General features: G+C 46.1%; 1 protein-coding gene across 1 annotated transcript; it reads right to left on the bottom strand.

The window, feature by feature from the left end:
* Positions 1-24,906: 24,906 nt before the first annotated feature.
* On the bottom strand, positions 24,907-25,482 carry LOC146209471 (endothelin-converting enzyme 2-like). The gene has a single exon (XM_084580390.1). It carries the CDS (start codon positions 25,480-25,482, stop codon positions 24,907-24,909), a length of 576 nt encoding a protein of 191 aa, XP_084436516.1.
* Between the last annotated feature and the right edge of the window lie 2,238 nt (positions 25,483-27,720).

Here is a 27,720-nt window from a genome sequence, read left to right as displayed (position 1 = left end):
GCGGCGACGACCCGATCCGATGAACTTACCGACGTGCTGCGAACACATTGTTTCAGGGGAAATTTTTGTAACCGCCAATAGTTGTGATGTGACCGCACTTGTGGATACCGGCGCCGATTTCTCCGTCATGAGCAACCAGCTAGCCACGGCACTCCGTAAGGTTCTCACGCCTTGGTCTGGGCCAATGATGCGTACCACCGGTGGTCATGTAATGACGCAGATCGGCATGTGCACGTGCTGCATAGAGATCTGCGGTTTTACTTTCACTGGTACATTTGCCGTATTACAAGAGTGCTGCAAAGATCTGATTCTCGGCATGGATTTTCTTCAAGAGTATGGTGCTGTTATAGACCTTCGGGAGCAGCTCATGGTATGAATTTTAACCATGGGAGCCGTTGATAGCGACACGGACTTCCGAAAAACGATGTTGTGCGTCTGTGACGATCACATAACGATCCCTCCGCGTGCGAGCAAGTTCGTCACAGTCGAATGTGATCACAACACCGGGACGCGTGCATTACTGAAGCTAACATGTCACTGCTTCTAACTGGACAATTCTGTGCAGCTCGGGGCCTTGTCGAACTTGTCCGTGGCCAAGCCGAAGTGCTAGTGACAAACTTCATATGTGAACCCCAACATTTGACGGTGAATACGACGGTCGCTTATTTTGAAGAACTTGGAGAATGTACAGGCCAGTACGCTTTATTCAACACGTCAGACCTCGACAATGCGACGCCTACAGTCATTGAGACTGATGTGAACCCGCACCTCTTGCCCAGTGAGAAACGCTGCATAGAGAATCTTGTCAATTCGTTCCGCGATTGTTTTGCATCAACCTCCAAGGTCCGACAGACGCCACTAACGAAGCACCGAATTATAGTTGCCGATGACCAACGTCCACTATGTCAGCGTCCTTACCGGGTGTCTTCAAAAGAACGTGATCCCATCCGCCGCCAAGTAACAGAAATGCTCCAGGACGACGCTTTCCAACCGTCGACGAGCCCCTGGTCTTCGCCTGTTGTCCTCGTTGCGAAGAAGGATGGAACCTTGAGGTTCTGCGGGGATTACAGACGCCTCAAACACGTCACGAAAAAGGATGTGTACCCCCTGCCACGCATAGACGATTCCCTCGATCGCCTTCGCCATGCCACTTACGTTTCGTCCCTTGACCTCCGCAGTGGATATTGGCAAATAGAGGTTGATGAGCGAGACCGTGAGAAGACCGCTTTTATTACGCCGGACGGTTTGTATGAATTTAAAGTGCTCCCGTTTGGCCTGTGTTCGGCCCCTGCCACATTTCAGCGAATGATGGACACTGTACTCTCTGGTCTGAAGTGGCAGTCATGCCTCGTATATCTCGACGACGTTGTGATTTTCTCGGACACGCTCGACGAGCACCTGAAACGTTTGCGCGCTGTCTTCGAGGCCATCCGATTAGCCGGTCTCTCTCTAAAACCCGAAAAATGCCACTTTGCTTTTAACGAGCTGAAATTTCTCGGCCACATTTTCAGCGCTCGAGGTGTTAGCCCAGACCCAGAGAAGACGGCCGCTGTCTTATTCATTTCCCAAACCAGCGGATAAACGAAGCTTGCGTCGATTTCTCGGACTCAGGTGCGTACTATCGTCGCTTTGTTAACAATTTCTCCAAGATCGCTGAGCCTCTGACCCGCCTGGCAAAAGACGCCGAGCCGTTCGTTTGGGGCCCCGACCAAAAAAACGCTTTCACGGAACTCAAGTCCCGTCTCCAATGTACGCCAATACTTGGCCACTTCACACGAAGAGGCCGACATGGAACTGCACACGGATGCCAGTAACGTTGGCCTCGGTGCGGTCCTCGTTCAGCGGCAGGACGGTGCAGAACATGTCATTGCTTACGCCAGTCGCACTTTGTCCCGTTCCAAGTTAATTATTCAACTACCGAAAAGGAATGCCTTGCTGTTGTGTGGGCATATAATTTCGTCCGTACTTGTACGGTCGTCCGTTTCGTGTCGTGAGCGACTATCACTCTCTGTGTTGGCTGGCAAACCTGAAAGATCCATCGGGTCGGCTTGCTCGATGGAGCCTTCGATTGCAAGAATTTGACGTTACAATCGTGCACAAGTCCGGCGAGAAACACAGTGATGCTGACTGTCTGTCCCGCGCCCCTACTCCCTGCCACGCGGACAGCTCCGACGACGATTCCGCTTTCCTCGGTGTTATCGCGACGTCCACCTTATCCCAAAAGCAGCGGGCTGACTGAACTTTTGCCCCTCATTGAATACCTCGAAGGAAACGTGTCATCTCCTCTTCAGCTCTTCAGGCGCGGACTGTCGTCATTTTGCCTGCGCGAGGGTGTGCTCTACGAGAACTACGGTCCAACATAAACTGCTTATCTGCTTCTAGTACCCACAACGCTACATGACGAAGTTCTTCGTGCGTGCCACGATGACCTTTCTTCCGGCCATCTCGGGTTTTCTCGCACATTGGCACGGATACGCCGAAAGTACTACTGGCCCAGGCTAGCTGCCGTTGTGCACCGCTACGTCCGTACCTGCCGTGAGTGCCAGCGGCGGAAAACACCACCCATTAAACCAGCTGGGCTCTTACAGCCTATCGATCCCCCTAAATTCCCATTTCAACAGGTCGGCATGGACTTACTGGGCCCATTTCCGAAGTCCTCCATGGGTAACAGGTATATAGCGGTTGCCACTGACTACCTCAGCCGCTACTGTGAGACCAAGGCCATTCCCCGTGGTACCGCAGATGAAGTTGCGCATTTCTTCATTCACAACATTTTACTCCGTCATGGTGCGCCAACAGTCGTCTTAACTGACAGAGGAACCTCGTTTATGTCGGCATTCACGAGTGAGGTACTTCGACTCACTGGCACCACCCACCGCAAGACAACAGCCTATCATCCTCAAACTAATGGACTAACTGAGCGGCTTACCAAGACAATTGCAGACATGATTTCTATGTTTGTAGACGACGATCATGGGAACTGGGACCGAATTCTGTCGTACATCACGTTCGCATACAACACAGCACTCCAGGAAACAACACGCTTCACTCCATTTCATTTGGTTCATGGACGCGAACACTTGACTGTGCTGGATGCCATGCTTCTTCCAGATTCTGCTCCCTCCACTGTCGTGGGGTCTGACCAATTTATTCGTGACGCAGAAGTTGCACGCCAGCTTGCCCGACAGGGAATTCGGCACCAACAAGTACACGACGCCCAGCGCTACAACCTGCGAGAACAAGACGTGACTTACACGCCCGGCGACCAAGTCTGGGTATGGAGCCCAATACGGTTGCGAGGGCGCTCTGAAAAGCTACTGCGGCGATACTTTGCACCTTACGAGGTGCTCCGCCGCCTAAGCGCGGTGAACTACGAGGTGCTATTACAATGCACTGCACGCTCCTCTCGGCAGCCGAAATCTGAAATAGTTCACGTTGCCAGAATGAAGACCTATTGTAATCGGTAAACCAATTCAGTGTACAAAACCAGAGCCAGAGACTTTCCCGTATAACTTGCCCCGATTTTTTACTATTCCCCTACGCTTGCGGCATCGGGTCGATGCCCCTTGGAAGGGGGGCAATGCCACACCGCTGGCCATCTCCTGGCGCCACCAAGTGGCCGAATGTCTTGGCAGTTTTCGCTCGATTAAAAAGGTTTGGTTTGGTTTGGTTTGTTGGGTTTAACGTCCCAAAGCGACTTAGGCTATGAGAGACGCCGTAGTGGAGGACTCCGGAAATTTCGACCACCTGGGGAAAGGGCCAGTTCGGTTGTTGTGCTGCTTGCTACGTGTGTTGGTGACAATATTAAGCACATTTTCATGCACTATCAGTGATGTCAACTGCCGTAATTTAGAAAAAATACATTTAGTATTGCGAAATCGTGAAAGGCTTCTGAGCGCTACTGAGCCGAGCTTTAGCGAGCAGCTAGGTAAGTTCATTTTTTGGCCACACAAATGAGGAAGAGAATTAACATTCACAGGCGGAGAACCTTCCTTGAGAGATGTTTATGCCATTGCCTTAAACGTCGCTCCGCGGTTGAGTTGCCATTGCCGGCCCAGTTCGCTATCAGTGGGTGCAGCAACTTCTTAAAAGCATCTATCATAGCTCCTCAGCGTGGGCAAGGTCATTATTTTCATGGATTAGTTTTAGGCACTGTGTGCAGCGAGGAAGCAATGCAGAAATCAAAAATGTAGACAGCTTGCTGCTTCGTCGGACCTCTTGAAACTTAATTAGCAGGTTAATGAAGGTGCACGTAAGCCGATAATACTTGATTTATTCTTTTTCGGGGTACATCAAGCCTCCATTGTCTTTGTTTTTCATTAAACCGTAACTGGTCCAATTGGCTTAGGCTTCCTGCAACAGGCTCTTGCACGACTGACATGTCGCCTGAAACCATTACCAAATATCGTATAAAGCAACAGCTTGGTAGTGATAAACATAACTAAGGTTTCTTAACCGCCTTTGTGGATCCTCGTTAGGGTACCCGCAATTCGCTACCCGCTTATTCACCACATTTCTCAATTGCCGCCTCTGTCGCATACTAATAGAGTCGTAAGCCACCGCCTTATATGAAATAGCAATTGACACATATATAAAGCCCCTCTTTACTGAAGCCGTACGAACGTGCATATGTGCTCGATAGGAGCAGCATGCCTGACTTGGGACCAAGGGGTCCCCACTATCAATTACCACCCTTACATCTTATTGATTCTCGCTGAGTTGGCAGCCTTTGCCGCCTTGAACATGCCATATTTTCTCACTGCGCCACATGTGTCTGGCCATATCACCATCAAAAGTGCGTCTTGCACATAGGCATTTTAGAGCGCAGCTCTTTGGCCTCCGTTCCTGGGTTTCGCGTCGGCGTCGGCCTCGTAACCAGCTCCGCCCCCCTTTCATCCCCCCAGCGCTAGCAGCGACCGACTGATATCGCTGGATGCCGCTGACGCCGCTAGGGAGTCAAGATAATGTGACTGCATAAAACACCGTCGCCGCTACGCAGAAAGAGGAGGGGAGGGTCCCCCCCCCCCCCTGTTCCTGTGTGGCGGATAGGGTGCTCTTCAGCTGCCGACGCGCCGGTTATTTCACGTAGGCCCCGGCACGTCGACGAATACGTGACCACCTTCCCACGACTAGACCTGGTTCTTGGCGCTGCGGAAGCGAGGGTATCATATTGTTTGCGTCGGCATCGGTGGCGTTGTTCCTGAAACCAACTCCGCAGCTGGGGTTCACTCACTATCGGCGTCAGCAGCATCAGTCAGTCGCTGCTATCTCTTCCCTCCTCCCTTTATCGTGTTGTCTGCTTGCTGCGCGCGCTTCTACCCCTATCGTTTGCCGCTGGGTGTACACGCCGCCTCCCTCCCCCCTCTTCCTGCGAGTCTCCGGTTGTCAAAGCGCCGGCTCGAACTTAATTCCTTTCTTCGCTCCTTCTCCAATGCAACCCCTGTGCGGTGGTAATCAGAGAGCCAGATCGGTGGCGGCGGTTCTGTATATGTGCACCGCCCGAGCCGAAATTGCCGCTGCCGTTCGCCACTGCGAAATTATGTGCCAGTTCTTTCTGAGCCATGAGCGAGACGACCGGTGGAAGTCCTCCGGCTGCTGCTGCTGCTGCTGCTGCTGCTGCTGCTGCTGCTGCTGCTGCTGCTGCTGCTGCTGCTGCTGCTGCTGCTGCTGCTGCTGCTGCTGCTGCTGCTGCTGCTGCTGCTGCTGCTGCTGCTGCTGCTGCTGCTGCTGCTGCTGCTGCTGCTGCTGCCGCCGCTGCCGCTGCCGCCGCTGCCGCCGCCGCCGCCGCCGCTGCCGCCGCCGCTGCTGCTGCTGCTGCTGCTGCTGCTGCTGCTGCTGCTGCTGCTGCTGCTGCTGCTGCTGCTGCTGCTGCTGCTGCTGCTGCTGCTGCTGCTGCTGCTGCTGCTGCTGCTGCTGCTGCCGCCGCCGCCGCCGCCGCCGCCGCCGCCGCCGCCGCTGCCGCCGCCGCCAGAGCAGAGGCCCAGCGCCGTCGCCGCCAGAATTCTGAGCAGTAAGCGAGGCTGAAGCAGAAGCTCATCGCCGCCGCCGAGAAGGGAGTCTTTGTTAAAGGAATACGTGTGAAAAATAACAAAAAAAATCTGTGATAGCGCATACATGTGTTGCTCGATTTCTTTGCCTCAGTCTATCGAAAAGATGAAACAGCTTATTTGCTGCGCTCAAATTCCGCATTAGGAAGTAACGTAATCATCGGTAATTTTTTTCCGACTTTACCGACAAAGCGGGCCCTGGGTTTCCTGTGGAACGGGCCCTTGAACTTTATCGGGTCGGCTCAAACAGTATAAACAAATATTGTATTCACATACTTCTTTGACTGCAGGGTCAGTCAGACCAGCAGCGAAATAAAAACAAAAATTCCTTCGTACCTTTTGCTGACATGCCTTCGTAACATAACCAGCGAGAAATGCTTCTGATGCCACCTTAACGTGTTCATCTGCCTCACAAACGTTGTTAAAATTCTGGTACACTGGCCAGCTTTACGGCAATCATAGGTTAACAGAGCAACCAATGTGACGGGAACACAGGAAAAGAGGACGACACAACTATCGCTGTTTTTTCATCTTCTTCTCCTTTGCTCCCGTCAAGCTGTTTGCGTTGTTAACATATAATGAATCCCCAACAAGCCCAATCTGCTATCCCTGGTAGCAAGTTCAATGGCAACTGGTAGGGCATTATGTTTCAGCATCTCGACTTGTTAACTTCAGTGCAGCTTTCATTTTAGAGGAAGTGGGTGCATTTTCACTCCTCGCCGCTGCCGTTGCCTGAAGGGAGCACAGCACAAAAAAAATTGAGGGTCTCTTAGATGTTTCTGTTTCTTAAGAGGATAATGACGAAAGCCTACCCTTCTCTTATCGTTTGCCTCCCATCGTTTGCCCCAGTTGTAGCCATTTCAAGTAGTATATTGGTCGTTTTGTACTCATAATGACTCATGCCTGCCTAGTAATTGTAGCCGTTACTACTCATAGCTAAACAGTTTTATTCGTTCGTTTTGTTTCGTAGCCATTAATCGCAATGGTGAGTCATAGCTTCTTATCGTAGTCATTACCACTCATTATTAAGCAGGTTTACTAATTTACAATGTGTCGCGGACATTACAAGTCGTAGTTGGACATATCGGTGATTAGAAGTCATTTTTGATCATTAATAATCATAATTTTTATTCATTACCATTATCATTACCTCTATCGATACCTATTTAACATTTATTAATTACATTTCACCATCAATCATTTTAATTCCTAATCTCCTTCCTCACACGTCCGCTTTTTGCGACTCATACGTCAGCCCACAGATGCGACGAACAGATAACACGCGCAGATTCTGCGCAAAGATTTTTGCCCCATGAGCCAGAAAGGCTTTCGCTTTAAAAAGCAAACGCGTCCCGTCTCGACGTTAACGTGCTTGCAGACGCGCATTCGGTAAAGTTTGCGCTGACCACGCAGAAACGAGGCGAATGCAACCCACAAAGGAAGCAAACCGCGCGCTCGGAGCCGGCGACCCCGGCGGCGACGTGTCCCCCAACAGTGGCGCCCTCAGCAAAAATAGCGGGCACAACTGTAAACTCCCCTAGGACGCGCTTGCCCATTGACAGCGGCGCGACGCAGCAGGCCGCATCTGGTGAGCTTCCATCTAGCGGCTGTTTCAGATGAGCGATATGTGAAATTACCAGAACATATCTATAGTGGCAGCCCAGAAACCATAATTATGCATAAAGAAAGTGACAAACTTCCAATTAAGAAAGGTGTTCGGCAAGGAGACAGGTGTTATTTACAGTTTGCTTAGCGAGTGTATTCAGTCATTGAGTGGGAGAAGTTTGGCATCAGGGTCGATGAAGAATATCTCAGCAGCCTGCGATTCGTTGATTATACATTGCCTTGTTAAGTAACTCAGGGGACCAACTTCAACTAATGATAAACGATCTGACAGGAGAAGCAGAAAGGTAGGCCTAAATAATAATAGGCTGAAGAAAAAGGTAATGCTTAACAGAACGGGAAGGGAACAGCAGTTTAAAACAGGCAGCGAAGCAATTGAAGTGGTAGGCGAATATCTCTACTTAGGACAGGTGATGACTGTAGATCCGGGCCGCTAACGGGAAATAACTAGGAGATTACGATTGGGATGGAGCGCATTTGGAAGGTACTAAAACAGTATGACTAGCAGCTTACCGGTATAACTTAAGAGGAAAGCATATAACAGTTGCATCCTACCAACACTGACCAATGGGGCTGAAACATGGAGGTTAACGGTTTCTACGTACGTTGAGAACTGCGCAGAGGGCCATGGAACGGAAAATGATAGATGTAACGTTCAGAGATAAGAAGCGTGCAGAGTGGGTCAGAGAAATTACTCAAGTAACCTGTATTGTAGTCGCAATTAAGGATAAAAAATGGGCATGGCCGGGCATGTAGTTCGAAGAGGAGATAGCCGATGGTCTCTTAGGGTAGCTATTTGGATTCCAAGGAAAGGTAAGCGTAGCAGGGGCGACAGAAAATTATGTGCGGGGCAAGATAAAGAAATTTGCAGGGGTTAATTGGATGCAGCTTATACAGGACCGGGTTGATTGGAATAAAATGGGAAAGGCCCTAGCCCTGCAGTGGGCGTAGTCTGGCTGATGATGATGATGATGATGATGAAATAAGGCATACACATACGCCATCACGCTAAAGACCGAGAGTGAAGCAGTCCCTGACAGACTTCCGAGCCATTGAACAACGAGAAGCCAGGCTAGCCCATTGCTGAGGAGCTTATCAAGCGCCGAAGCGAGCCAGGATGGAATCGGCCGCAACGAGTGCGGCTGAAGCCGATGGCTAACGTGCGTGGAACTTCTTGCCAAAGTGAGTGAATAAGTGCTGATGCGCGCTTTTATTCAACTGTGTATTCGTTGGGCTCAGGAGATGCACCCGACTGTACTCTCACAGTGCTCCTGCTGCCTCTTCTAGTATTGTTAACATGACCTCTGTGACGATAAATTGTTGTGAGCATCATCATCGTCGTCATCAGCGTGAGTACGAGCACGACAGTAAATTAGTGCATCCGCGTTTTCCCAGCAAGCGTCTCATCCGCCCATCCACTGTTCCGCTTGTTTACTACCCTCATTTTATTCTTATAATTTAAGTGATGCGAGCACTCTAGTGGCTTAGTATATTAGCACACAAAAAATCTGTTGTGCTTGTGGAAACGCCGTCGAAACGTGTTGAAGCTTCAGTGTGCCACAAAAACCTGTCTTTGATATACAAGGCTTTTGGTAGCGATCGTTTCCTTGATGCCGTAATAAAGAAATGAGACGGTGGTAATACATTTAATTAGGTGACGTTGCGCGGGATTCGAAACTGGTGTTGCTGCTTTGTTGGCCGGCCCATTTTATTACTGTAAAAACTTTTGCGTGTAACTCTTTATTAAGTTACTGAGCTTTCCCATCTGGCCTTTTCTGTTCTCACGATTAAGGATACTGTACGTCCGAAGGCAAAGACGGTACTAGTATTATGGGTTTGGTTAGGCTTGTGATGTTTTTTTCATTTTCACTCTTCACTGCAGCGTATGCTGTTCAACTTGGACACTCCGAAAGATAGCTAGCTACACAATGCTTGTGTCTGTACACGTAAGACACGAAGAGATGGGCAACACAATGTAAATTGTCTCGCCGGCAGAAATGTCGGCACATGGTGTCTTTATCCAGATAACTAAGATTGTTTTCTCAAAGTTCTCTTCTCAGCATAGATTCGCTTTTGCGTGCCTCCTATAAGCTTTGTGCCAAAGAAAGTTGGCAACCTGTTCACTGCAAAGTACATCAAGTGCAATATGTCAATATTGTGAAAGTCTGATTTAAGAATACGGCGCGCAGACAGTACTGCCAAAATCAACCGTTGCAGAATTTTTCGATTAGCATATTACCATAAATATTGTTTCACCACCGGCAGCAGGTAAATATATATTTTCTACAAGTTTATAATCAGTTACATCTGATTATCCTATCTCCCTTAGATTAACAGCAAAAAAAAAAAGCCCTATGCTTTTATTGGTGACCTGCCTATTGGCTGCCCGCATTTTTCGATAATTTGTTTGGAGTTCATTCGTTATATTTGTAATATAACATGAATGGAACAACCAGTACACGCCGGCAACAGGTGATGCAGTTGTCTAAGCCCGTTGTCTCTATCGAAGATGATGTTCATGTTCTAATCTCTCATTTGCCTGTGCGTTGAAATGTATAGGTCCCAAATTAGTTTCGTCATTTGAGACCGCTAGTTATTCGAGCTGCACTCGCTAACCTGGAGTATAATTCCATTTATTTTTTGCAATGGTTGTACGCAAACACAACTTATAGGCGGGTAAAATGGTCGGCAGATTTTGGACGAAATAAAGCAATTCCTTTGAGAAGTAAAATGATAGTACAATGCTTCTTAGACTTATTGAGCTTTGGTTTGCGGGACAATTGGGGTGCACATTATAATTTTTCTTTGTTAAAATCTCACAAGTCTATTTGGTAAGCGCATCAGTGCAGCTTGCTTTTGATTTTTGTTCAGCTAAATGAAATAAATGACTTCTTGAATATCATTTAACTACAATTCTATAAAACACTAACCAATGCTGAACATGACTATAGGTTCTCAGTTTGCCTAGCCCAGTTGCTTATCTACAAGGCAAATTTTATAAGCCAGTAGCTATGCCTCGCAGGCCCAAAAATGGTCCATGTTTCTGCTGGCGGTCCATACAATCTGTTTTTGAAGACGTCATACCGGGCTTTACTGAATACCTTTAATAGACAATTTCTACAAACCTCTCCAAATTACGTTTTTTAATGTCTGTAGCTGCAGTTCGCTGCATTTACATATTGCAGAGGTTCTTAAATATGTACCTAGTTAAAGTGCGAGAATGGAGCAACCATTAGATACACTACAGAAAAATGTAGTAGATAGACCACAGAGCAAGTTCAGTAATCAGTGATGCCATAGGTGAGAGGTTCCTTTAGGGCTTTTATTTGCATCTTTGTTCTTGTGTTTTATGTCATTAAAGTTGTACCGTTTCACTGCAACATATGTCACCTGCGGCCCGCCGGGCTGCCGCGCACGGTGGTTAGGGCACTCGACTTCAGTGCCAAGAGGCCGCTTTTCGAATGCGGCGAAAAGCAAGGCGTACGTGTGCTGTGCGATGTCGGTGAACATTAAGAAACCCCAGACAGTTGAAATTTCCAATGGGGACGTTAAACCCCATCATCTTTAAGCCAATGTATGTAGCTGCAACATAAGGGTATAGAGCTACCTTCATCAAAAAACAATGCACAAACCACTATTGGAATGGTCACAACTAGCTCATCAAGACGTGTTCAAGAAAAGATAGGAGGGGCATCATCTTAACTGTAGACCATTTAATATGAGATGGCTAAACAAACCTATTGTGTCCGTCAAGTCGGTTTGTAGACGGGTTTGTGGGTCCCTCAACCTGAATACTAGAGACCTTTACAATTACTTTGGCTTTCCTGAGGCCTTCGCCAAGATTTTCTTCAGCGTTCGGTCAAATCAGTGCAGTACAAACAGGTCCATGTAGCCTTGAGCATGCAGGTGGCATTGGTCCAAGGAATAGCGTGCAATACTTCAGTTACTTGACAGTACTCAATGCTTTTGACCTTCTCACAATTTATTTCATTTCAACCTCGTAAAACGTACCTTCCAGAGCCAAAGATAAAAAAAATAAAGCGAAAATTATTCATGACAAAATGAGCATGTATTTGACTCATGATCCAATTTGTTTAAATTAAAGTAATTCAATGTCAAAAATTGGGAGGTGAGAGCGAACTCAGAGACCGAAATTGTCTCAAGCACAAGGTAAAGTCTCGGCAATGAACACAATATATAATTAATAATATAAGGAGTAAACATGACTAGAGCATTGCCTAGTTAGTATGAAAGCACTCAACTACTTTAATAGGCAAGGAAACCCACATAAATGAATTGCTTTAGCAGGCATTGTCTCGCACTTGAAAGCGTCATAACATAAAAAGCAATGATAAGCGGAAAAAGGGAAACGCTTTGTGCGTCTTCATTCTTAAGCATACAGGTACCATTGGAGTCTGTAACTGGGGTGTAGCCACAGCGCACAAACTAACAGTTACAAAAGTACACAAAGAAAGCATCGTAATTCATGAGAAAGCGTTGCATTTGACCTTGGCTATAAGAATGGAATCGAGGACACTAAAAACTATTTCTCAAAAACTCATGCTGTTTCATGACACAAATAAGACCACTAGGCCATGCTGGAAGACCAGACATGCAAACACGGTAATTGTCTCTGATTACATATTCAAGCAGTAATTGTTTCAGACGTCTCACTTGTGCTTTGCCAGAAGTAATGCGAAACCGTCTAGGCGCTACTTAATACCAGAGCCTGAAGCATAGTAAAATAGTTAGACTACGAGTAAAATAAATTACCGCACAATATAAATGCGAACACACACACACACATACACACACACATATTATATATATATAGTCCTCATATATATCCCAGGCAGCACAAGGGCCCGGGCCAATATTGTCAGTGAGTTGGCAGAGATCAGCCCTATGTAGGCCCAGCGCTGCCATCTTATGGCTGGTATTGGTTGTGCCATTCTATAACACGTCCAACACTGGCCCTGAGGATTCCATTGGTAACCAATATTGTTCGTACCTACTTATATTGATAACAACATTGGCCCGTCATATCCAATGCCCTGACAATATCGGTGGTACCATTATACGAGGATGGCAATGATGGGCCTGGATATCCGGCGTATCACCGATGTTGGCGCTGCCATGAGATAAGGATGGCTATAACGGACAGCATTAGCCATCAGTCCACTGATGTTGGCCAATATTCGACATATGCTGGACAATAATGTGAGCTCCGTTACAATGGCCCGCCAATGCCAGATATACACTGGCATACCTTACATATCAACAGTATTGGCATTGCCCTTTCATAAGGATGGCTATATTGGACAGCGTTAGCCATCACTCCACTGACGTTGGCTAATATATGCCATATGCTGGACAATACTGTCAGTTCTGTTACCATGTCCCGCCAAATGCATTAGCACACACTTCAGTCAACATTGTCTTGTCTATTTTACCTACTGGTCAATATTAAATGCAAATTAGCATGTGGTGGAAATATTCCGTGGGAAACCGCATTAGCGTGCTTTTGCGGTTGGCAGGCTCGTTTAATACTTGGAGTCGTTAACTGTGCTGTTATAATCGATGTTTTCAAGTTACCTTTGCAATTTTAAATAATTCGGTAATCTTGTGTCTAAATAGTCGTGAAGTTCCGCGGTGCTGGTTTCAGTCGCGTTTGCTTTAATCCCACCTAGCTGTTGTTGATGTTGCTTGGGATTACACCGTGTTCTTTTACACTAGAACTTCACTGTAATCAATCCACATGTATACTGTGACGAATTTGGATGAGACCGACAATCGGTAAACGGCGTCAAATATCAATAAGTTCACCACCGTTTGCTGGTCCGTCAGGGCGGCGGCGGCGGCGATAAATAGCTCCACGCCGACCGGTAGATTAGAAATAATCAATACGACATGTCATATATCGTGCGTAGGCAATGGTTGCTATTTTTTGTATTCTCTTCAGCAATGGTCTAGGTTCTTTCAAGCTGCTCCCGTGGCGATTCCTACTGCTCTGGGTGAAGAGAATTCCGAAAGTTGTAGCAAATTTTTTTGCCCCCGAGTGTATTAGGTTTAACAACAGTGGCTTCAAACAGACGATTACCGCAGGACACGCATGCAGTGCGATGCAAAAAATGAGCGATAAGCATCGGCATATTAAGGCTCGTACGTGACTCAGATCGACTATGGCGAGCGCGCTTTCATCGAAATAAACTTTAAAAATACACTAGGCCGTTTAAGCTATAAGAATACGAAGCAACGCAGCACATACTATCGCTTAAACGATTTAACAATGGTGATCTAAATTAAAGCTGGGTTATTGAGCGGTAAATTAAACGTCGGTCCGCACATGCATGGACGTTCCCACATATGGCAAATCGTATCGACGCTTCCTGCTTCGTTGTCGCTCTAAGAAGGGAAGTATTAGAAAAAAAATGGAGAGAAAACACTGCACGTACAATCTCAGTATGAATAATATTAAGGTTATGCTGAAACAAATAACTGGGTTACAGTTTCACTTTTCTTCATCGCACTCGTTCGCACATTTGTTTTTTCTCAAGCGTCCGCCCTTGTTGACGACACACCGCGCACTTCTGTTCCAGTCCACTGATGGCACTCACTCGCGCCGAAATAACGCTCTGTTCGCTGCTTGCTAGGTGCATTGAAAACATCACAAACATAGGAAGAAAAACATGGAGGCACGGCGCCAGCAACAGCGGCGCCGACTTGCCCGAGTGGATGCGCTCTGCAGGTGGGGTTGTCGGGTTACACGCTGCGCGATGCAATCCAAGACGCTGGCCCTGACGCTCCACGTGTGGTTCAAGGTGCACACGGCCGTCGCCCGGGCGGGAATTTACGACGCAGTGCGTCAGCCGCTATACTTTAAGGCTCTATTTCTTTCATATACCTATTTGACATACGTAGAGCTAGCGTAACTTACGTCTTAGGCTTTGCGAGAGTAGACCATTCCATACGCGTATAATAAAAAATACGACTGCAATGACCATGGCGCATTAATCGCTGATGGAATATCGCACATATACGGTACTGGTAAATGCTCTATGATTATCTTGAAACACTCATTCGGCAAACGAATACGCCAGTTATTTGCTAAACAAGCCGCGAATATTCAAATCACTGCAGTAGCAAAAATGATCGCAGAGCCAGCTAGAGTCGCCCGCGGCACGGCGACGGGCCGGCTTCCACATTTCACAAGAACTTGAAACGCGAAATATATCCGCGTGGGGCTTTGTCCCACTGAATTTCATAGAAAATCAAAATAGCTTCGTGTAGCAGCCAGTATACAAGAACGGCAGCTCAGCAGAACAACATTTGAATGGACGCCATGCAAGTGCATTGATAGCATAATTTTTGAATTTCTGGATTATTTTTTTTGCACAAGTGCGAAAAAAAGAAGTCTGTAACGTTTCTCCGCTTTTATTCACACCCCCAATTTCACGATTCCGTCGTCGTTCACTGCATTACAATGCTTGCGCTACAAATGGCAAGAAGGAATAACTGTAGAGTACAAAAACTAAATAAAGCAGTCGTTGTTTTACAATTAAGCTTAATTCGGTATCAAAGCTTACTATTCTCTAACTACCTTCGTGGTGGAACAGTTACAGGCGTGCGCGGGGAAGGGATTTTTTTTTTTTTTTGTTTACAAATATTGTGTATGGAGAGAAGATTACCCACATGTAAACTGACTTGTTCGCATTAGAACGAAAAAAAATGTGAAAGAAAAGACTGGAAACACAAATAAAATACGAAAAGGTACAATGGGTATATTAACAACTGGATTACAATGACACATCTTTGTTTCGCACACGCTCATTCGCAGTTTTCCACCGCCTGCTCTCCGTGTTGACGCACCGCTCAATCCCGTCCTCGCGCACTTCGCACTCCTGTCGTTCCCCGGATCGCACTCTCTCACCGCATGCGATGCGAGCAAGGTCCGAGGTTGCATGCGCGCGTCGAAATCCACGCAGGTGCGCCAAAGCGGTGGACGGGTCGACGCACCACTCAGGGTCCAAGGGGCGGACGGCCGCCGCCCAGGGGAAGGAATTGCGCAGTAATAAAAACACGAACGCTAACAGACTGGAGACTTCTTTCAAACATTTCCGGGCTCTCATAACAGGTTGCATAGAGAAATGTGCTTTTACCGCATTTTCTTGGCCAATAAAATATACGCAAGAAACTAAACTGTGAGAAAGAAACAAGCGCCTAATGAATCGGGCCAACAAACGACTAATCTAACAGATAGAATGATGCTGACGGTGCGATATATGAGAAAACATGTAAGCATCCTATGGAACTAGCTTATAAAGAGGTGGCAAGTCGTGATACTGAGATGCTTAGCTCAATAATTTTCAACAAACTTGCTTCAAATCCTCATTTCAGGGTGATTGAAATATTCCACTCGATTGAGCACTATTGTATGAAAGAATTTTCGTTGGTATGCTAAAAGTGAGCAAACTATTCGTAGTAGAACACAGCATTCACAAAATACAACTTGAACAGGTTTGGGTGTTGAAACAAAACAGCTAGGCGCCTCTACAGGGCGACGACGCGCTTCGCTGCTGGCACAGAGCCCTACATAGATGAGCAGCCGCAGAGCGCATCTATGCTGCTGCTGCTGAAAAGGCGATTACTAAAAAGCTCGAAGGATGACGCGACAATCGCTTAGCCGGCATGACGGCGACAGTTGTATTTTGTATCAAAGAGGGCGCTCCGCAACGGCCACTCGTCCGCTCGGCTCGACGTTCGGTGGCACCGCGCACGGAAAATGCTTCTTTCTTCAAGAAATATTCCATGTAAGTTTTCAAACTTTTTCATTCAGTTTCATAAAGCGTTTGTGTATATTGGAGCAAAATATTAGCCTCTTAGATTGAGCATTTTTTAAATTACAAGCGTTGTCTTACATTTCAGTGTTGCTGCAGGCTGCGTAAACCATGTGCTAGGGAGATTTGTCTTCTTTTAGCATATTTCTTATGTTAACTTTTCAAAAGTGGTTCTCAAGTGTGCGCGACTTGATGCCGATCATTTTGCACCTTATTTCAAGTTAAACCGTTACTGTTTTGCAGAGTACTGATTTTCTAAAGTAAACAACTGCGTGGCATCGTAGCCCTAAAAGCCAACTTCGGATATTCACGGCGTTACAGTGGCTGGAACGGCATATAGCCGTTGCATGGCTCGGCCGCTCGGGTTCCCTCGGGTGATCTCGGGCGGAGTCAGCGGAGTCCGGGCAAAAGCATATTTTCTCGTGTCTGGTGCGATAAAACGCTAACCGCATGAGTCGCGCGGCAGCACGATGCGCAGTGCGCTGAGGACCGCTAAAGCATTGCCGCTCGGCGCTGTCGCCCAGGTTCTGGGTTTTTAGAAAATCGCTCATGATGCTGGAACCAGCTCGCGAGGCAGCCAATCACAAAAGGCTTCGGGGTACTCACCTTAGTTGTTTCCTTTTTTTTTGTTTTTTCTTTTGCATGCAAAGTTTGTTTCCCTAGTCCGGTATGAGCGAAAATCCTGCAGGCGCTCATTTCGTCTGATCCGTGCATATATGAGCGCATCGAGACGGTTTAGTAAAAGCTTGGTAGGGTAGTATTGCAAAACAAAAAATGCTAGTGTGGCTAGATATTGCTAATTTTCGAAAGTTGCAGAAAAACGCCACTGCTTTAAATCATGTCTGTATCGCAGTATAGTAGCACGCCGCTGCGCTGGGGCCATTTTCTTTTTTGAAGGGGGGGAAGGGGGGGGGGGCTCGACGCTTTTCAAGAAATTTCATCAGTGTTGCTGTTTAGTGCAAGAAACTGGATATAGCGTAACTGTACTCCTTTACCAAATCAAGAGGCGGCGCTAACAAAGCAAGGCTGACAACGCGTCTCTGTCGCTGAGGTCCTTCGCTCTGTGCGATGTGCACCAGCGGCAGCGACAGGCGCTGGAGTCGTCGTCGCGCGATGCATCGCCAGGGATTGTCGCCTATTTTTTTCTTTCTGTATCGTTGCTTCAGTTGCAATAGATCAGTTGCAAAACCTACACGTCAGCTTCCCGGTGCGGCAGACATTCCTGCACAATGGCGGCATAGACTTTGGGGTACAGTGCTAGCACATCGCCTGACGGGTAGGCTAATTCCCGCACCTCTTGCCCATTTGTCACAGTATTATTCGCGTGCGCATTGTCGCCCCACTATTACCCTCTCCGGTTAGTGTCCCTTTTCTAAATTTTCTTTCTTCACCCCTAGGGTGACAGTGCGCCCCCCTTTAATCCAGTGTTAAGACTGCCCAAAAACCTTTCCTGACAATGGCCTGTGCGTGGGGAACTGCATCCCAAGCAGCGTGGACTGTGGTAGATGCATGTACTGCACCTAACTATTATCCCTGAATCAGGTTCTGTCGCCACTGTGCACGAATTCCTGCCTCACAGGGAAGCCGACTTGTAGGTTTTGCAACTGGTCTGTTATAGCATCTCCAGCAGGGCCGGAGCCTTAAGTGTGAGCGCTGGGTGGGCTCAAGCAATTTCAGTTCCAGGCCAGGTTCGGGTTTGTAGCATGAGGCCCGGGTTGGGCTCAAAATTTATGCCCGTGCACACCTCTAGTCGCGTCGGTTGTGAAGCACACGTTTGGCGCCCGTGCCTGCTTTTAATTTTGTTCTTTGCACAATGACACTTTGCTCCAGCATCAAGACTGCATGAAACATCAGTATGCATTTTCCGGTCGTTATGCTAACTGATCGCCCCACCGCCCTGGCACAGCTATGTTATACCATGTGTAACATAGAGTTGCAATTAGTCCATTTTTTGAGACAGCTTTCAATTGAAATTATAGATTAACTAAACAGAGAAGAGCCGTGGTATGCTGTTATCATAATTTAGAGGCATCGATTTAATGGAGATTTTCTTTCCTTGCATTTAGGGCTCTTTGCTCTATAACGCCCGCTGTCCAGCTGCTCCACTTGTATCATCGCACTGCTTTTGCACAAGCAATCATCTGCCATCAAAGGGGTGCTGCCTGAATGTGAGGCAAATAACATCGTCAACATTTTGGTGCTGCAAACCTGTCAACAACTGTGGGAGCCTTACCATGAAACATGCTGTGTGTAAGGAAACATTGCCTCGGTAGGTATGACATATTGCCTTTGTTTTGCATTATATAAAGGCTTTAAATGCTCTGCTGGCGTTTTGCTATATGATTGCATGCTATATGACTTTTTCTGGCTTTTTAGCTCAAGACTTACTTGTTCAAAAGTCTTGCCCACCAGTATGCAGAAAATAATATCCTTCATGTCCCTGGCAGTGCTTTAATAGCTGGTGCTATATTTCATTGCTTTATTTCAACAGTATGTGACTATTTCAAGTTGAGGCATGATTGAGTGAACCTGTGGTGTAATAGCACAATAACAGACATAGCTTGTGAACTTACGAAGTAGTTGTCATTTGCGTAACACGGGAGTGCAGGTGCTTTAAGTGATGGAATATTTAGCATACTTGATTATGCTTGCATTACAAGAATTCGCAGGAAGCCTGTATTGAGGTTGCAGAGAAGAAAGCCATTCAGTATTGCTCAGGCTATTTGCCTTCCACTCTCCCTTCATTACTGCTGCCTGCACTGTATGTATTTGTTCATACAGACATGCAGTTACTGACTGCTTGTACATTTCTGGTTGCCTACACTGGCTTCAGCCATGTAGATGTAATATTACTTTGATCTAAACCAGGCTATTTACTTTGCTCAAAGTGACAATTTTAAATAATTTTCTCCCCAAGCCATTGAGATTCGCAATTATCTCCCAACTCGCTTTATTCGTAGCTGCAATGAATTTATTCTGTAACCCTAGAGCAAGACATTTGCAGAAAGATCATCATGCAATACTCGTTCAAATTTTGTAAATTTTAGAGAACGTTGTTTTTGCATATGCTTCTGTGTTCGAAAAACAGAGCAGACTTGCTTACAGTGCAGAAGGGGTGGGCTGAAAGACAAAGGGAAATTATTAGTGCAGCTGCTCATTCAGGCGTGCATTCCTTGTGCATTTATTGCTCTTATATATGTGCACCTTTGCCTGCATGCTTGCCAGGGCTTTCCCCATAATGGGTGGCAGTGATCTTGCCGCCTACCTCTCAGGGGGACTGCCCTTTTCTAACTACCTGCTCACAACCAACTCACCACCTGGGCTTCAAATTTGTCATACTCAAGGACGATTTTCTGTGTTTGATGTTACCAGTGACGCCATTTAAGATACGCAGTGTGCATCATTGGTCCATTAGTTTCATTTCGGGATGTTGTCACCCCTTATATTCCTTACTCATATTTCTTTTTCTACATCCCCTTGCAACTGCCAAACGAAATAAGACGTATAAAACTGCCGAACTCCCGCATTCTCTGAATGCTATGTCAACAACAAAAAAGCTTTTGCATGTCTTAATAAAAGTAGAAATGATCCCCCGATGTTTGTTTTGATTGTCATATCTAGTCAGACGGTTTAGTGAACTGCCACATGACCAAGCAAATTGCAACTGTAAGTGCAGTGAGGAGTCATGCGTTAGAGCAAGCATATGGATCTTGTGTTGCTTAGCTGCTTAACTCCAAATATCCTCCTTTGTCAGACAATATATTTTTTAGAAAACTGGATGAGCCAGAAGAAAGCAGATTTGATTCTTAGCAGCATTGTTACTTGTTACACGTGCGTTCCACCCCTGTATACATGAACTCGGCAGAATTGCGTCGAGTACGTCTGTCGAGTGAAAAATCAGTTGTGGGGTTCATGTATACACAGTCGGGTCGAGTAAAATAGGCGGCGGAGCGGGTCGCGTTAACTCGATTTCAGGGGGTAGGTTAATTCGCTCGACCCGCTTATCTAAAGGCATGTAGACGCAGTCCAGTCAGGGAGTCTAGTTATGCATGTAGACGCTGTCCAGTCAGGGAGTATAGTTATGGGGAATTCTGGGATAGGAAAAAGCCTCTGGAGCGGCGACGAGCGTCACTCGAAATGAATGCTTTTTAGCGCTCATCAACGATAAAAAATAATCGAAGCTCTCGATAGTAAAAGTCAATGGGATCAAATACGAGTAAGAACTTGCACAATAACTTCGAATCTCGATGCTACGCTCTGCTACGATACTTACTCACTAGAAAGCGAGTTCATGTAGGCATCAGCCGTGTCGAGAATGATGACCTTGCTTACTCAACGCTGATTCAACCCGGTGCTGTCGAGTCCATGTACACAAGGCTTATTGTACTTGTAATTTTAGGTGAACTCTCAGTTCGTGTATTGCACATTAAATTTGAGCGATATGTGTGCTTTTTTGCGTCTGTGCTGTTTTGTTCTGCAAACAATACTATTTCTCCAGACACAATCTTGTTTTTAATTTGAGTACAAAATATTGTCCATTTTTGAAAAAAAAAAGTAATTTGTGAGGCTGTTAAAAATTTTTGATTTTGAAATATATTCACAAAATATCAACATTTTATAGATACTGAAATATAAAATGTGTGCGAAACAACTTTTCAGCTCAGGATTAAACTGGTGTTTCAAGGAACATGTGATAGGGAGAAAGTGAAAAATCACTGTCATGCTAGATGTATCGTTTTTTTATGATCCCAAAGTCACATCATGCATTGTATTTTAAGGTGTGCTTAAGCAATGAAATAATATTTGGCCTCAGATATTCAGGCAGATTACTATTCTCTATACCAACAACTACTATGAATTGGTTTGAAGAAATCAGATGCCCGAGCACCACACCTGGTACCTGGACATAAAATCACCCAGGTATGCCTAACTGAATATAATCTTGCACGTGGAAGGTTGTCGATGGTATGGCCATATGATTAGCTGTGATGAGGGAAAATGCATACCTGGTAGGCTGCTAGCTGATAAGGAAGCACGATATCATTGTACTCAGATCTAGCATAACATTTTCCTGCCTATGCAAAGTAAATTCTAGTACTTGCTCAATTGTTCATTGCAGGCTGACTGTAAAAAATTTAACTGAACAAGCATGCACTGTATGATTACTAGAACTTCTTGTTGGGCTTGTTCGTGTTCATTTATTATAAACTGAAGGCGCCAAAACAATGCACGCGCACAGGAAAAGAATGGGACAGAGTTCCACTCACAACTGATTTATTGTGCAGAACAAAGTACATATATATATCTCACTGCCGGCACATGCGCAAGGAACACATTCAGCTACATCACATTTAGCTTCTTGTAGTTTAAGATAAGCTATGTTCAAGAAATGATTTCTCAGAGAAAGAGGCTATGGTATGAGGCATGGGCTTCTTGAACATATCTGATCTTAAACTACATGAGGCTGAATGGGTTCCTTGCGCATATGCCGGCAGTGAGATATATATGTACTTTATTCTGCACAATAAATCAGTTGTGAATGGCGCTCTGTCCCGTTCTTCTTTTCTTGTTTGTGTGCATGTTGTTCTGGTGTCTTTAATTTATAATGAGCGCTGTATGAAAACTATTCCATGGCACATTACAAGTAAGGCAATTGTTTATAGTAGAATGCAGCAAGCAATAAAGCTGTGAATACTAAAACGCTGGAACTTGAAATGGTACGGTTATATTGAGACTATTATATGCGTGCGCAGCCTAGAGAATATCTGCGATGTACACATCTCTCTCAGTTAGCTGATTGAAGATAGCTTGATTGATTCTGTCAGGGCAATTATTTCTTCATTCCGGCCGCACTAATGTATGCGTGCCTGTAACTGGTGTACTCCAGAAAAATATTCTTTAATGTGTTCTTTAATATCCAGTTTTGCATGCTTAGTAATCCATATTGTCTATTGCAGGAATGTTTAAGAATATTTTAAAAAGTGAAAGTTCTGGAGCCTGAACCGTCATATTTTCTGGAAGTGTAATTCTATATGAACACTAAGCATCCACCTGAAGTTATCGGTTTGCCGGAAGCAGGTTTTTTCTTCCAAATATCTTTCTTTTGTATCTGGAATGGATATTATTTTGCATATATGTTTATTATCCCTACGTTATAAGATGCTGCATGCCATTGCTGGCCCAGAAACCTGTCGCAAAGTGCTCTAAAAGAACAATGTGTGGCAATAGGCCTTCAATATATACAGTAGAACCCCTTTTTATAGTAAAGCCACTGAGGCCAGCGAAAATATTTACTATATTGTGGTCTTTACTGTATCAGTGGTCTGTGATGACATGGTCCTGAAAGTGCTGTCTAGTAGTTAAATAGGCACTTACTGAACACGTCTTGTTGCTTAATGAAAAAAAAAACATAAATACCTTCCATCTCGCTTTTATCATCTCTTTGTGTGATTTTTTCATTATAAAATTTCTCTACATCTTGTGGAAGTACCTCTGAAGCATGAAGACGTAATTACAAATGCAACCAAGTTCGATTTCATGTAAAAACTAAAGCCTTGCATGAACATGGTGTCTCTTCTTGCTCTTTCTGCCTTTTAAAAGGCAATAAATGATAAATTCGCATGGCACTCAAGTGCTGTAAGACCTTACTCGCTGCGCCTCCACTTTCTGCCACCACTGCCTCATGATTTGTACTGCAGATTGCAGTGAATGTTGACCCATTTCTTTCCCTTCCCTATTTCGTGCTGCACGTTTACTCCTTTACTTTCTGAATGGAACACGCCGCCTCCTTGCTATGTTTGAAGACAGCTTTACTTTTTTCTTCTTCGCGCTGCGCGCTTGCCCTCAAGGCTCCAAGGCTTCTGTAAAGTAGGCTTCTTCTGACTGCTGCTACGGCTAGTAGTAAAGCCACCTAAACGAACACTCGGGGTTATTGTTCTGTTTTCAAATACAAAAAGTCTTGGCCTCGCGACTCTAGGTAGTGCGCGGGAGTCGTCGCCATGGCCAGAAGCACTTTAACAGTTTTTTACCAAAAACATCTTCACCATAAAGGGGGAAAATGTACAGTTGCCTATGGAAGATGAACTGGGACTTCAGTTTCACTTTACTATATCAGGCTTTACTATAGCGGGGTTCTGTATTTTGTACTCAATCGTATAGAGCATCCAGACTTCAAATATGTGTTTGAATAAGTCTTGAGAAGGTGAGCTTGAATCTTATGGTGATATATGCTTGTCTTCTGTGCAGATGTCATTTGTAACACCCACGGGCCAATCTCCTCAACAAACTGTTCCTGAATGGTTGTTTCCTGCGGGGTGCCCAGCTTACTACCTGGGCCATGCGCTTCCCCCGCCCCCTCAACCTCATCACTTGATCCATTGACCCTTCACTGCCAACTATCATGCTCAACACAGTCCACTGCCATTTTCCATCCATAGTGGACACTGCCCTGGAATGCACCCATGTTTAGCCTCCTATTTCTGCAACACCTCTTGCACTACAAGGCTATAGTGCATCAACCCTGCTCAACATGTCCAGCCCCTTCCATCATGAGCAATGCACACTGCACCCCATCACCTCTACCTGCACTACCTGGTCATGTGCTGCTTAGTGCCCTGTTTACAATTACACCTACTAGCCTCTCCCATATTAGCCCTGCACCGAATGCCTCCTGCACTGCATTTTGGCCCTCTGATGTCCTTGTGGCATGTACATGTATATGAGCTCTCAATAAAATGTTTTCGGAAAATATTTTGCTTGCCTCATTGAATTGCATGGTTTTTATGGCTCCTTAGGGAGATGAAATGCAAGGTCGTATTGGGAAATGACTGTATAAGAAAGCCACAATTGTCAGAGTGACAGTTAAGCAAATGGCAGCAGTAACGGCAAAGGTGAAATAACTGCATAGCTAAAGGTGGCTAACAGTGGCAGTGCCAGTGCCACGTGTGCCGATGAATACTTGTTGCATGCCAATAAATACCAATATGTGATACTAGCGGCACGGCCGGTTTATTGCCAATGCAAAATGGGCCAATGAATACTAGTGGCATGCCAATACGTGACACAAGGGGCACGGCCATCTGATAGCCTATGTTGGCAGTGCCAAGACAGGTGCAATGTTGGCATATAAGCCGGACCAATATATAAAAATGTAGTAATTTCTCAAAAAAACCAGTGTTACGCCAATGTTGGTACCAATTTTTGTCGACGTTGGGCCGGTGTTGGTGCGATGTTGGTGTGCTGCCTGTGTCCTCACTTACGCGGACTGCACGCAGACAAACGTCAGAGAATTAAATACGATGGCCAAAATTATATGCTGCCAGCGTTTCTTCGTATGCAAACTAAATACAGTTCATGTTAAATTACTCAAGGTTCAAACTTTCACACATGAAAAAATAATATCAGTCAAAAAAAGTGCACTTCTTTCTCGGATTCATCCTGGACCCTTCAGGGCATCCGAATGCTTTTGCAAAAGCCGTAGAGTGGCGCACGATTTTGTTGCAGTCAGCAGCGAACGGATTCTTAACGTCTTGTGGGGTGCACGTCATGTGGCAAATAGTCAAGAAAAAAACTTTCTCTTCAGTCAGGTCGGCACTTATCTGCGTTGTGTTCCCAGCTTTCCTGGTTGCGTCCAGAAAAGCAGAGTAGGCGATCTGCAGCGCTGGTATCTCGGGAAACACACGCTCGCTGCCCCTTAACTCGACGCTGTTGAAGCATTTGATCTTTTCGCGGAAGGCAGCCCGCGACTTGGCGCTGAGGAAAGATTTAACTAATCTCCCGTCTGGGTGCCACTGGATGCCCACCTGATCGAGCGCCTTGACTAGTTCTAAGGCGAGGTGGAAGCCGAATCCTCCGTAGAACATGGCCAGAGTGCCTTTTCTATAGAACAGTGGGCGATTCACAGCGCCAATGGCGACACCGATGGCATTGTCTAAATAGTCGTACTCGAAATAAGGCAATGCGTAGTTTTCTGGCATGGCAAGCACTGTGTCGTATTCCGCCGTTCTCCTTATTGTTCGTATGCTCTGGCGCGATTTTATAAAGTATGCCCCAAATGACTCTTCTTTCTCTGGAAACACTCGAAATAATTCCTCGAGGTTAGTTTTATTCAAGAATGCGGCTGGAGGCCACAGCCGCATATTGGTGGACTGAAGTTTATCGACTGCCAAAGCTACGCTCTCCGAGTCCAGCCAAGTCGAGTCGTTAACTAAGCGTACAGCCGTCGACACAAGGCGGCTGAAGCAGGCGTCTACCATTTCCTTGTCTGTCGGCGTTAGATGCCACATGAAGTAGGTTGTTAGGAGGAGCACCTTATAGGGCACCTCAATATGGTACCCGCAGAAGGCAGGTCGTAAGCTTCTGGCTGTCCTACGATCACCGTAACGCGCCACAAGGAGAGCGCTGTCAGACACTGGTCCATAGTGTTGAGCGAATTGCCATCCCAAAAAATCCAGTATTTCATTGTTGGTGTATTTCGCGAACAGGTCGCCCACTGTTACGAGGAAGAGCACATTGGTAGTAGTAAAGACGTCCTGCTGAATAAGCTTCGGGTTTAAAGCGGTAGCGTGCTGCAGCTCGTTCAACCATCGTGGGGAGTCTATGCCAGCCGTGTACACTTCAAGTTCGCCTATGGGGAACATGGCCGCTTCGGAAGTTGCTTGCACCGCCTTGTGTAGTGACTCTAGAATGTCGCCCTCGATGTAGGCTGCCTTAAGCGCCCGTTACTTGGTGGCTTTTGTGATGTCGCCAAAAAGCGCCTTGTAAAAGTCCATCCAGTACTTGAAGTAGGCGTCTTTTCCGTCTCTTATTACAGCGAGGTGCTGGAGGCGGTAGCGGTCGATGAGAGGAGCTGGGGTTAGCGCGATGTTTCGCCTGCCTCTATACGCACTCTTCCAAACAGGAAAGACTCGCAGCTCAAACCAGAAGGCAGCCTGCCATTTGTAAGCAAGGCTGAGGATCACCCGAAGGGCGTCGATACCTTGTTCAGGCGGATTCGGCCACAGTAGGCTGATATTGTTAAGAAACTGCCGGAAAGTTTTCAAGTCGCTGCCGTACGTTGATGAATTGCTCATACAGGATTCAAACATGGCCAATGGCTTTTTGAGGACGGGAAAAGACTTGGATCCTTCCAGAATGTATTTCTTGATGTCGAAGAGCCACGAGTACAGCATGTCGTGCAAGGCGGATTTGTCAAAATCTTTAATATCTTCCCTGTCTTTCGGTGGTGCCCAGTTGAAGCAGACGTGGGCACTGAAATCATGGCAGGGGTCGACGTTTAAGCCTCGCGTCTCTTTGAGTAGGCTTTCATGTGAGAGGCAGTCATCAGTGACGCAGAAGCCCTTCTTCTCTTGATGTGGTGAAATGCGGACAAGGAGAAAGACGGCGATGAGGACAAAGAGCATGGTAGCTAGAGCCACGAACGTCATGAAGAACTCATTCTTCAGGAGATTGGCTACGCTGGCGTTGATGGTTTCACGAGGACTTCGCACCTGGGGGTGAATTAAGAATTAAATTACTGTATTTTCAAGGTTGCGTTATGTAAATAAAAGAGGATTCTTTCGAATCTTTCTTAACATTCGAATGACAAAACACGACTAGGAAACATATTTAGGGCTCAGGTTTAATGGAAAAAAGAACCATACACGATTCGGGTGCGGGCGCTTCTACAGGTTCCTTGAGGAGTCGCAAAAGTAAAAACAGTTTATTTTTAGTGTATGCGGGTAGCTGAACCGTGCCTTCATGGTGTGCTCTGGACATATTAAATGTTGAGTTTCTATTCCTGATGTGAAGTTGACGTTCTCTGTGATATTATCTGCTGCCTGCCTCACATGGGTACTAAATATTATATACCATTTTCTTTACGAGAGCAATTATATACGAATCCAGGTCGACGGCTTGTCTTCTGTAGGAGTTCTTACGGGTGTTCTCGTTGTCGATAGCAGCCTAACTATGCTAACTGCACGACAAACGTGCCTGTAAGGGCTCTCTAGTTAACCCTCTCATGTGCCAAATGTGGCCACTTATGCCTGAGAAGCTCCAAACCTCTTGTGAGGATACTGGTTAGACAAAATGATGAATAATGATGTTAGGGAATTAAATTTCATCCGCGCATTTTTTTGTTGCCCACTGCTACGCTTGCCGTCACTTGGAGTGCAGTCAGGTTCCTTGAATGCCATCGGTTATCTTACTTTCAGAGTTTACAGCTTCTGATGACC

The sequence above is a fragment of the Amblyomma maculatum genome, chromosome 1 (assembly GCF_055883805.1).
Source record: "Amblyomma maculatum isolate TAMU_Amacu chromosome 1, ASM5588380v1, whole genome shotgun sequence".
NCBI lineage: Eukaryota > Metazoa > Arthropoda > Arachnida > Ixodida > Ixodidae > Amblyomma > Amblyomma maculatum.
This window is presented reverse-complemented; position numbering and strand designations above follow the sequence as displayed.

What these genes read in the sequence shown, in the direction of transcription:
- LOC146209471 (XM_084580390.1), bottom strand. Translation starts at nt 25,482, where the DNA reads ATGCCAGAAAACTACGCATTGCCTTATTTCGAGTACGACTATTTAGAC.